The 12,405-nt window shown below is 36.2% G+C and overlaps 2 protein-coding genes across 2 annotated transcripts; both read left to right on the top strand.

Annotated features, from left to right (window-relative positions):
* Window positions 1-4,460: 4,460 nt before the first annotated feature.
* Window positions 4,461-8,516, top strand: LOC110926163 (WAT1-related protein At3g28050). Its single transcript, XM_022169918.2, has 7 exons — window positions 4,461-4,741; window positions 4,963-5,028; window positions 5,126-5,239; window positions 5,850-6,081; window positions 7,737-7,895; window positions 7,988-8,139; window positions 8,214-8,516. Exons 1-7 carry the CDS (start codon window positions 4,542-4,544, stop codon window positions 8,368-8,370), a joined length of 1,080 nt encoding a protein of 359 aa, XP_022025610.1. The 5' UTR covers window positions 4,461-4,541; the 3' UTR covers window positions 8,371-8,516.
* Window positions 8,517-11,233: 2,717 nt separating this feature from the next.
* On the top strand, window positions 11,234-12,138 carry LOC110924137 (WAT1-related protein At3g28050-like). The gene is made up of 3 exons (XM_022168174.2): window positions 11,234-11,709; window positions 11,802-11,953; window positions 12,027-12,138. The coding sequence occupies exons 1-3, from the start codon at window positions 11,560-11,562 to the stop codon at window positions 12,136-12,138; spliced, it is 414 nt and encodes a 137-aa protein (XP_022023866.1). The 5' UTR covers window positions 11,234-11,559.
* Window positions 12,139-12,405: the final 267 nt, after the last annotated feature.

Genomic DNA, 12,405 nt, shown 5'->3' with positions numbered 1-12,405 from the left:
TTAATTATTGATTGTACTCTTTGACTTGTAATCGATATTTTAATTTGTGAACTTTAGTTGTATTATGTGGAGTATCTGTAATAATCGCAGTTTAAATCGCCTGTTAATCGCTAATCTATTTGTCGCAATTTATCATTAATTGACCTACCGTTATCTCATCGCTATCGCGTCGTAACTCGAATCGCATGTTTGGATATTGTTTTACGTGTGTGTGCTATTTATATGTTACTTGTGCATGTTTATATTTGTTTTGTGGTGTTAATCGAAAACGTAATCGCAACCCTATCGCAAACGCTAAACGAAAGGATAATTATGTTAGTTAGGTTATTTGTGTAACTAGTGTTTAATACTACCGCACCGCTTACTCGCAACGCATCGCAGCGCTCAACTCACGAAACGAAACATCGAAACTCAACTCGTCGGAGACGTTCGATCGAATGACCATTCGACCAAATGGTCATCCGTCCGGATGACCATCCGATCGGATGGCTATCCGATCGGACTGCCCTCCGATCCGTCACTGCACCACCTTTCCTCTTTTGGACACCTATAAATAGCACCTGTCACATCATGAACAGTGATGTGACAGCTCTCTCGTCCGACCAGTGCTTCCAGCCCTATTTTCTCTCGATTTCTCGCGATTCTTGTAAGTTTCTACCTCAAATCTTGTACATCTTTGATCTACACACACTTCTTCATCTTTTTCCCCATCAAATCTTAACTTTTAACCATGAAATCGGCTGATTTAAGGTGTTCTAGGATGATGTCATCATGGGGTTCTTATGAACTTCAAGATTTGACCTCAACCCATCAAGAACAACTCAGATCTAATGGATTTCAACATGTTTAAACACTGCTTTCGCATAAATCTAAACATTTTCAAGATTTATAAGGATTGAAAGATGTTTTCATAACTTTCTTTCAACTCTTTTACACCCTTACACTTAAAACCGATAGGATCAGAGCTCATTCAGACCTTTCACTCATTCATTAGTAAAGTGTCGGTCTGAGAACTGATTCCTATCAAAGAGACAGCCGATTCATGGGTTGAACATGAACAACCGTCAAGAACGGTTAACTAATCAGACTGGGGTGATTCCCACTTCGACCGGATGACTCGGACTTGATGGGGTTTCCGTTGTTTAACACGTCGTCATACCGTCTCGGCCAAACCGCAACTTTCTAAACTTAACAAATTTTCCAACTTTCAAAACAAGCCAATCACCAAACGGACTGCCGTCCGACCGGATTGCCATCCGATCGAACGACAATCCGATCCGATGACTTGTAATCACAACACTTAAACATTTTTACAAATTATCAAAGATCATCAGTTTCTGACGAATAGTCATCCGATCGGATGACCATCTGGTCGAATGACTATTCTGCTGTGAACTTGTTCTCTATAAGATATCTCGCTGGAACGGATCGCCATCCGAGCGAACGACCATCCGACCGGACAACCGTTCGACCGGACGACCTGAAAGGTAGAGATACTTATTTGTTTTTAAAATGCTATAACGAAAATTCAAAGCCATCATACACAAACACATCCCTCCCAAACGAAGGACAATCCGACCGAATAGCCATCCATCCGGATGACCATCCGTACGGATTGTCATCCGATCGGATGACCATCCATCCAGATTGTCATCCGATCGAATGGCCCTTCGTCATTCTATTCACTCGTCACTGTTTAACGTATTGTTCATCGCTTATGCTATCGTTAACAGTTCAGGCTAATCCCTCAGCGCTCCCTTCAATCCAAGAGAGTGTTTATTTATTAAACGCTATCTGTGAGTATACTCGACCCCCTTTTTGCTTTACGCACTTTTGGGTGTTACATACGTTACTTATTCAAATCACAATCGACACACAACACAAACACTTTTATACGCTAACCGTTATTGCATGTTATACGTGTTACTCGATGAATGCTTGTATGTTATGTTTACACGGTGATTGTTGCATGACACCTTAGCAACGATAGTACTATAGTTTGGACTCAGCACCTGTCGTAGACAGGGGTTGTTAAGGGCCTTTCTTCACGTGTCACAGTGGTGATATGTATTGCGCATTCTACAACTCATAGTCAAGTCTGTGCATATTTCATTGTCGATAACCTACTAGCTTCACTTTGCTACATGTTACATGCTGGTTATGCGTAAAACGATTTCGCTATCTATTATACTATTAAACTTGTATGCTCGCCTTTACACTATGTGTATTGAATTCTATTTTAACGTATGTGACAGGATTTTGAGATGCTAGGATGCTGCTATGTGGGAATCAAGTAGGAGAGTCTAGAAACAAAAACAAGTGTTAACTCTACGAAATCCTAGCAAGTGTTAACTCTAGCGTGTAATACTTTATAAATATTTCATTAAATTTCTATTTTTCTATGTAGTAGTTCATTTTAATAATTTCAACATGCATCTTAACATACTCTAAAATGTCAGTGTCAATAAAAACTCTCAACATCATCAACAGTTAATCAAAATAAGAAACAAACCTAAAATGCAAAGGTCTCCTCTCAACTGTTGTAGCACATCTAACTTTTCACGATATTGCACGAATCTATACTTTGTATAAAAGAAGAAAATCTCACTCACATAAGAAAAGCTGACTTTCGATTTAACGAAAATCGAACAATGCAACTCTCCTATCAAAGAAGGTAGCACATGCAACTTTTCACAATGTTGCAACAATGATACTGTAACATCGATATTGAAAGGTTGATGTGTGAAGGAAAGCTTCATTGAAACGACGATGTTGGAACAATGATACTAGAACGATAACATGTAAACAGAATCAACAAACATTCGAACAAAGAAGTATAATCGGAGATTAGCCGGCTGAATCACGAGAAATATGCATTTGAGAGAGAGAGAGAGAGAGATACGCTCGCAGATATGAGCAAGAGAGATTTGAATGTGGAGCCAGCTTCATATATCTTATTTGTAGGATTAGAATATATGGTTTGAATTTTGAACTTTGAATCTGGAGCCAGAATTTTGAATTTGGACAGAGGTTTACTTTTGGAACAGAGGTTTGATTATAAGGTGAAGGGCAGAGATTTGAATAGTATTTTAAATGATTTTATATATTAGAATTTATGATGTAATAATGACATAAGAAAAGACTTGTTGGACAGCCTCTCTAGCTGATACATCAGCTTTTCTTATGTCATTGGGATTTCTCCTTTTATAGAAAGTATATAGATGTTTTTAAATTTATGGGTGTAAACAAAATGATTCGATGTTCAATTTTATAGATTTTGCGTTTACCTCATTTTAAACTCTATATCTACAACTTTTGCGTTTAGCTCATTTTGAACTCTATATCCACAACTCCAGTTCGCCTATTTTATATTGATTATTTTTCTTTACACATGTAATTATTTTTAGTATACCTAAAATTATAATGTTTATGTATAATAATAAATTTAAACTGAGTATAGAATTAGAAATAGGTTTTTGAACTGAGGGAAAAAGCGTAAATTTTGAGACAGGGCAAAAATATAATTTTATTTTGAATTAGGGGCGAAAAAGTAATTTTAAACAAAGTACGAAACCGTAATTTTAAGCTAGAAATAAAATTAAATTAAAAATGAGTTGGTCTAATAGGGAAGTGCCAGGCAAGCTGCCTGACACTATTCCCTGAACTTCAAAATGTATATGTAGTAAATATAACATACTATATATTGTTTAGTTACTTTTATCATTTATATATATAACAGTATGGTTAGGGTAAAATGAAAACTTATACGAGTTATGAGAACTTAGAGAACTCGGCTTTACGAAAGGTTTTTTCAAAAAAATGACCAAAAATCATAAAAAAAATCAACTTTTCCGAAAAAAAAACTACGACAACCATAAATGCTGTAAAAATTGATGACATGCTTATATCATCAACCTTTCTACAACTGCTGTAAGGGGCCAAAAAACATGACTTCAAATTTTTTTTACGTTAGCCTTTCTAAACATTTTAATTTAGTGGTGTGAAAAAAATTGGGGCAAAACTCGGATGTGAAGGCCGAGTTCTTTAAGTCCTCACAACTTAGAGAGGTTTTCCCTTGATCTTGATCCTATAACAATATTTGTTAAGTAATACATCTTTTATATTAAAAATTTATATTTGCATAAATAACATAGTCGTTTGAGCTCACGATAAAATTCAAACTCAGTATATAAAGCTCGAGTTCATGCTCGTCTATTAAATAAACTACGTTTAAGCTCAACTAGTTTTGAGTTTAGCAAACAGATTTTGAGTAGCTAGCGAGCTCGAATTTTACTCAAATGATAAGAGTATTATATACCAATCAGCTTTTGTTACGTGAATCATACATTTTTATAAGTGTTAGCGTGATTGATAATAGAGTGGCATCTTTACAAACTTTCATTGTCAATTATTTGTCACATAAGCAACCATTTGTTATATCTTACGTAACATATAATTGGTCTTGTCTATTAAAAAACACCAACCACACGCCAATTATACCACTTTCTCTTAGCAACACAACATAACACACTCCCTGAAACATGACCGGCGACCGGAGATACTTCTGTTACAAAGATGTCCTACCGTTCGCCGCCATGGTCACCATGGAGTGCACCAACGTTGGACTCAACACCTTGTACAAAGCCGCCACTCTCCGAGGAATGAGTTACCATGTTTTCATCGTGTATTCGTATGCTGTCGCCGCCTTTATCCTTCTTCCTGCACCCTTCTTCTCCTCCAGGTATTATTCACACTTTTCGAATATTGTTTTTTTGTTCTGTGACAAAAAAAATAAAACAGATTTACTGTAAATCCCACATCGGCTGAGAGGAGAACGAAGTCTTAACTTGTCAACCAGGACATATTTTGTCTTGGTGAGCAATTCGTCAGGCAATAACAAAACCGCAAGTTACCAAATGTAATTTTTTTTTTTTTTTTTTTTTTTTTTGTGATGTAAAACAGATCGCGGGTGCTTCCGCGGGTGAATATATCGATCGTTAGCAAAATCGGGCTTCTGGGAATCATCGGGTATTTTATTTTATTTTTTTACAAGAAAATGATCTAAAAAATTAATTTAGAGGTTTTGTTGATTTGATTAATGATTAATTTGGTTTCTGGTGATCAGGTGTACGTCACAGATTATGGGATATACTGGAATTATTTACAGTTCGCCAACACTGGCTTCGGCAATTAGTAATCTTGTTCCTGCTTTTACCTTCATTCTTGCCGTTATTTTCAGGTTCGTTTTCTACTAAAAAACATAAATGAATAAAAAACCGTCACTAAAACCAAACTTTTTCTTGACAAAATTTGACAACGGCGGAAAAACCAAAGAAAAATTGATGAGTTTACGAATGAATAATAAACGGCAGCAAACAAAAAATTAAATTTGCATGAAAATTGAAACTGACAGTATCGAGTTGAAATTAATTAATTAATTTATTTATTTATTTATTAAATACACGTGTTATTTGAATAAATTTAGGGAAAACGCGACAAAATTGAGACTCCAAACGGGTAATTTCGGTCTAAAATTCGGGCAAACCTTCTATAATGTCACAACGTCCTTTCTGTCATGTCGTTTTTTTCATAGTTTGTTCAAGCCAACTTGCGTTGACAAGTTACTCCGAATATATTTGTCTCAAAATTAAAGTACACACATCTTAGTTGAAAGAAGAACAAAACCGAATTTGAACTAAAAACTTTGTGAATCATTTTTTTTATTCTTTTTTTGGTCACTTATTGCTTATCTAGTGTCCGTTGGGTGTCCTTTTTGTGTAGTTGGTGGGTTAGGAATCATGATCCACTTTGTTTTTTATTTTTTAGTTTTTTAATTTTTTTTATGGCAGGATGGAGACACTATCTTTTTGGAAAAAAAGTTGCCGTGCAAAATTAGTGGGCACAATTGTTTCCGTGACGGGTGCATTTGTTGTGACACTTTATAGAGGGCCCAGGCTTATTTGGGCTCAGTGGTCTAATTCACCATCGGGTAATCTTGGTACTTCACAACCCAATTGGGCTCTCGGTGGCCTTTTTCTAACCTCTGAGTACATTCTGGTCCCCTTATGGTACATAGTGCAGGTAACAACTCATTAACTGGCCCAACTAACTGGATAATGGGTCGGGTATAGGACGAGCTTTGGTGATATCAGTCTTATTCTTAGTTGTTCCCATCATGTACTTGTTACCCATTTAGGATCTTATGATTAAAAGTTACCGACTGAAATTATTTTGTATCTGAAACCTGATCTTAAACTCACCCCAAAAATATAAGAGTAAAATGCCAAAATGGTCGCTGAGTTTAGGCCACTTTTGCCACTTAGTCCAAAAATGAAACCTTTTGTATTTGGGTCCTGAGGTTTCATTTTTGTTGTCATATTCATCCAATTAGCAAACTGGGTTAGAATTTTCTGTTAACTTCTCTCTTTCTTTTGTCGTTTTCCTCAATTAATTAAAACATATTATGGCATAAAATGACGCTTATACCTTTCATTTAAATGAGGAAAACGACAAAAGGGGAAGAACTTAACAGAAAATTCTAACCCAGTTTGCTAATTGGATGAAAATGGCAATAAAAATAAAACCTTAAGAACCCAAATACAAAGGTTTCATTTTTGGACTGAAATCGCAAATATAGCCTAAACTCAAGGACCATTTCGGCATTTTACTCAAAATAAAAATATTAAAAGGGTGTACCTATTGGCACACCCAAATGCCTATATGCACACCAAAAAGGACTTTTTTTTCCTATATGCACACCCTGCAGTGTCGAGCTGTGGCCAAAGCGCGGCGTTTTGGTCCGGTCAACCAGACAAAAGACTGACGGGTGTCTGACGGGTCTGTTGACGGATCAAAACGCCAAGCTTTGGCTGCGTTTTGGTCCTGTCAACCAGACAAAAGACTGACCGGGTGTCTGGTTGACAGGACCAAAACACGGCCAAAGCTCGGCGTTTTGGTCTGGTCAACAGACCCGTCAGTCTTTGTCTAGTTGACCGGATCAAAACGCCGCCCTTTGGCCACAGCTCGACACTGCAGGGTGTGCATATAGGACAAAAAAACTCCTTTTAAGCTGATTATCTACACACCAACCAAGTATGCAAATAGTCTCCCCCTATTAAAAATCAACACACTTACCCATGGCATTATAGCCTAGTGGTATCTTGGGGGTGGGATAAGACTTATGACCATTAGGTCATGAGTTCGATTCCCACAAAGGGGGTTTTCCCAGATTTATTGGGTTTCCTCCTGAATTTGTATATAGGCAATATTGCCTTGTGGAGATAGATATGATCGGGTGATTCTGCTGGTGGCACGATGATATTCCAGTAGTCCGTCAGTGGTCCAAATTTGCCGTTCAAAAAGAAAATCAACACACTTCTAACAACTTTGTACTTTTAAAGTTTTATGTTTCTAACAAATTCAAAGTACCATTGGACTTGTGATTTATTGTTTAACATAATATTTAATATGTTTTCTTTCGACACGGGTAAACGGGTATGGGACCGGATAACGGTAATTGACGTGTATTATTTAATACCATATCAGTCAAAAACTCGTGAACACTTTTATAACTAATCTCATGCCGGGCCATATACATGTCTCGTTATCTGTCATGAATTTTTTGGTTCGGGTTTCTCTGTCATCCCTAAATAGGAATATACAGAAATCTCGGGTCTTTGGCCCGTTTTTGCAACTCGTTGTAAGTAAGTCTATTAAAGTTTTAATATAACGTGCAGACGCAAATCATGAAGGAGTATCCAGCAGAATTGACAGTGGTGTTCTTTTACAACTTAATAGTTAGCCTTTTGGCTGCAATTGTGGGGGCTTTTACTGAACCAGATTCAAGTGCTTGGCGGATCAAGCCCGATATAGCCTTAGCCTCGATTTTGTGTTCGGTGAGTACCCAAATGAAGTCGATTTTCACAGTTTTGTAATCGGTTTAGTTGTGTCTAAACATGGTTTATTTTGGGGTTTTTGAGTAATGCAGGGTGTGCTTGGTTCATGCTTGAACAACAGTGTCCACACATGGGCATTGCGCGTAAAGGGGCCATTATTTGTGGCAATGTTTAAACCGTTATCGATTGCTATAGCAGTTGCCATGGGTGTTATGTTCCTAGGGGATGACCTTTATCTTGGAAGGTATTATCATCAACATTTGGTTAATTAAACTTAATGTGGATTAACTAACTTGTATATTTTTATATATAAATTAGTGTGATTGGAGCAACCATAATATCGATTGGGTTCTACACGGTGATGTGGGGCAAAGCACAAGACGATGAAGTTATGAACTTGGATTCGTCTTCGATGCCAAAATCGCCGTTGTTGCAGTACAAGGATGCGGATGATGTGGACGTCGAGAGAAGTTAAAGTAAAACCGTGTTACTAATATAATGTTTAGGTTGAATGGTACCATTGTAAATGATTTAGAAGCTACATGTTGCATATCTTTTTCCTTCTGTTGAAAAACAATTGAAGTGTAAAAATTTTGATGGAAAAAAAAATCTTCAACCTTTTTTTTGTAAATGTACTGTTTTTTTTTTTTTCAAAACATACGTTTTATTTATTTTTTAATTCTGTGGCTGGAGCCCATTGGGTAAGGTTGGTCACTACAATGGGCCGGTCCGAGTTTTATGACTTTCTATGGCCTACCTTATGTTTTCATCTAGTTTATTTTAGCTTATATAACTTTAAGGTTTTTTATAACAAAACTATTTCTATCAAATTTACTACTATTTACATATAAAATATTTACAAATACTTAAAAACTCTTAAAATTTGAAACGAGAATCATGATACTATATATAAGAGAGAGAAAGAGAGCATTCAAACGAGAATTGTAAAATAGATATGAACTAAAATAATCACTCACTTTATAATATTTGATCATGGAATGGAAGAAAATGAAAGTCACGGTTCATAAAGAGTTATAATAGACAGAGATGTCTCACTCAACCGTGGTCTGTGACCCAAGGGTTAAAAAATAAGTAATCTAATTCATGATTATTTAATAGTTCTTAAGCATCCCTTTATATTTATAACATTACATTTTAGGGCTAGAAGGGCTATAGATTTATATAAACTTGGTCTTGATGTCTTGATTTGTAACAACTTTTTGTTTTATTTTGTTTTGTTTTTCTTCCTAGATGTAGGTGATAGGTAATTTCTTGGGGTTTATAACCCATTGTTGTCTTCTTTCTTCTTTTTTTCTCCCTCTTAGGTCGAGTGTAGTGGGGCACTATGTGAGGTTTTTTTGGGCTATAGCGCCCCATAGCGCCCGCCACACCACGACAGGCGGCGCTATGGGACCAAATCTTGGATGCAGCGCTATGTCCATAACGGCGTGAAGGATTTGCAATTATTTACCCCCACTCACACACACATATATATATACATATGTATGTATAATTGAAGGGATTATTAATTAATTGAGTAATGATGAGGTAGGGGCTTTAGGAATACGGGCTCTAGTGATATAACGCCCCGTAAAGCTCATGTGTAACTTGGCACGACACGTGTCGTATAACGCCCACAAAGGAGCTTTATGACTACACATGGCCTTAGTAGTATTATTATATGCATTATGTTTGAGTTGAGGTCTCATTTGAGATTAGGCTCTTTAATTTACATCATGAGATATAGTTAAGATCCGCCCTCATCTCACTCTCCACCAACTCTACTTTTCTTGGTGGAAGAATTCTATTAGATACGTTTGTTTGATTATTTAAGATCAGTTTAGTTTTTTTTAACTACACTTAAAGGGTTAAAATTAATTACGTCATGTTATATTAAATTTGTTAAATTATGAATTATGTAATAATTGAATTTAATAACTATATTTATATATAGCATATTAGAAAGTTCTATTTTATTAAAATACTAATTAAATATTAAAATACACACATGTTTCAATAAATAAACTGAAAAGAGTTTTGTTTATACAAACTACAACATACAATAGAATCCCATTTATAGCAAAACTATTTGTAGGGTCTAGGGATGGTGGATATAGGCAAACATTTATCTCTATTTCAAGGAGAAGAGACATTGTTTCCAATGAGACCCCAGCTCCAAAGTCATAACTAGACGTAGGAAGCTAAAAACTTTGTACATATCATATAGAAACACAACGAGCGATTACAAAGTGTGTACGCTAGTAAGACATTTCAGAAAACGTATAATATGGGCAAATACTACATCATATTGACACAACAAGCGATAACATGCAAGGACCCAAAAAAAACACTGAGAACTAAGTGCATAAGCAAGGGAGCAGAACAAACTCATACACTCCACCTAAAAGTCTTTAACCTTAAATCTACGACTACATGATCTCTTATCCCAGAACATGTGTAACAATTTTAGTAGTTATTGTGTCACAAGTAGTGTTATGGATAAATCAAGTTTTGTTTGTAGCATTTTACATGTATAAATCTAACTAACACTTCAAGTTTGCACATCATTCTCAATTACTATATCATTATCTTTGTCCTTATTTGCAATGGGTCGGAGTTTTTCAAATTTGTTTGAACAAATCATATCATCTTTTGATTAAATCTAACCATGGAAAGAGCAATTAGTTTAAGTATTTGAATAAATTAGACCATCGATTTAACAAATATGACCAAAGCGTAAATCCTATATGTTAATTTTTAAAAGTTAACCATCAAAAATATAATCAATAAATTAATATTTAGCAATAACCAGACAAAAGACTGACCGGGTGTCTGGTTGACAGGACCAAAACACGGCCAAAGCTCGGCGTTTTGGTCCGGTCAACAGACCCGTCAGTCTTTGTCTAGTTGACCGGATCAAAACGCCGCCCTTTGGCCACAGCTCGACACTGCAGGGTGTGCATATAGGACAAAAAAAACTCTTTTTAAGCTGATTATCTACACACCAACCAAGTATGCAAATAGTCTCCCCCTATTAAAAAACAACACACTTACCCATGGCATTATAGCCTAGTGGTATCTTGGGGGTGGGATAAGACTTATGACCATTAGGTCATGAGTTCGATTCCCACAAAGGGGGTTTTCCCAGATTTATTGGGTTTCCTCCTGAATTTGTATATAGGCAATATTGCCTAGTGGAGATAGATATGATCGGGTGATTCTGCTGGTGGCACGATGATATTCCAGTAGTCCGTCAGTGGTCCAAATTTGCCGTTAAAAAGAAAATCAACACACTTCTAACAACTTTGTACTTTTAAAGTTTTATGTTTCTGACAAATTCAAAGTACCATTGGACTTGTGATTTATTGTTTAACATAATATTTAATATGTTTTCTTTCGACACGGGTAAACGGGTATGGGACCGGATAACGGTAATTGACGTGTATTATTTAATACCATATCAGTCAAAAACTCGTGAACACTTTTATAACTAATCTCATGCCGGGCCATATACATGTCTCGTTATCTGTCATGAATTTTTTGGTTCGGGTTTCTCTGTCATCCCTAAATAGGAATATACAGAAATCTCGGGTCTTTGGCCCGTTTTTGCAACTCGTTGTAAGTAAGTCTATTAAAGTTTTAATATAACGTGCAGACGCAAATCATGAAGGAGTATCCAGCAGAATTGACAGTGGTGTTCTTTTACAACTTAATAGTTAGCCTTTTGGCTGCAATTGTGGGGGCTTTTACTGAACCAGATTCAAGTGCTTGGCGGATCATGCCCGATATAGCCTTAGCCTCGATTTTGTGTTCGGTGAGTACCCAAATGAAGTCGATTTTCACAGTTTTGTAATCGGTTTAGTTGTGTCTAAACATGGTTTATTTTGGGTTTTTTGAGTAATGCAGGGTGTGCTTGGTTCATGCTTGAATAACAGTGTCCACACATGGGCATTGCGCGTAAAGGGGCCATTATTTGTGGCAATGTTTAAACCGTTATCGATTGCTATAGCAGTTGCCATGGGTGTTATGTTCCTAGGGGATGACCTTTATCTTGGAAGGTATTATCATCAACATTTGTTAATTAAACTTAATGTGGATTAACTAACTTGTATATTTTTATATATAAATTAGTGTGATTGGAGCAACCATAATATCGATTGGGTTCTACACGGTAATGTGGGGCAAAGCACAAGACGATGAAGTTATGAACTTGAAAGGGCCGGTGATGGGTAGGGGCAAGTAGGGCAATGGACCCAGGCCCAAATATCCTGAGGGCCCAAAGTTTAAAAAAAATCTATATGTTATGTATTTGTTGGGGGCCTTTGAAAAATTTAACCTAGTTAAACTTTGAAGTTATGTTTGTCTCAATTGTTTTAAACTTTCATTTTTTCCTTCAGAAATATGCCTCCTAAATATGCCGTACGGTTCGATTAAGTAGGTAAATTTAGATTATTTTAGTATGATAATTTTGTTTTGATAATTGTTATAACAATTCTTGCCATATTATGGT

This window comes from Helianthus annuus, chromosome 17, assembly GCF_002127325.2.
Source record: "Helianthus annuus cultivar XRQ/B chromosome 17, HanXRQr2.0-SUNRISE, whole genome shotgun sequence".
NCBI lineage: Eukaryota > Viridiplantae > Streptophyta > Magnoliopsida > Asterales > Asteraceae > Helianthus > Helianthus annuus.
Note: the sequence above shows the minus strand (reverse complement) of the source record. Positions and strands in the feature narration are given on the sequence as shown.

Coding starts and splice junctions, on each gene's coding strand:
- LOC110926163 (XM_022169918.2), top strand. CDS start 4,542: ATGACCGGCGACCGGAGATACTTCTGTTACAAAGATGTCCTACCGTTC. Junction 4,742..4,962: donor GCACCCTTCTTCTCCTCCAG/GTATTATTCACA, acceptor GATGTAAAACAG/ATCGCGGGTGCTTCCGCGGG. Junction 7,896..7,987: donor TAGCCTCGATTTTGTGTTCG/GTGAGTACCCAA, acceptor TGAGTAATGCAG/GGTGTGCTTGGTTCATGCTT.
- LOC110924137 (XM_022168174.2), top strand. CDS start 11,560: ATGAAGGAGTATCCAGCAGAATTGACAGTGGTGTTCTTTTACAACTTA. Junction 11,710..11,801: donor TAGCCTCGATTTTGTGTTCG/GTGAGTACCCAA, acceptor TGAGTAATGCAG/GGTGTGCTTGGTTCATGCTT. Junction 11,954..12,026: donor GATGACCTTTATCTTGGAAG/GTATTATCATCA, acceptor TATATAAATTAG/TGTGATTGGAGCAACCATAA.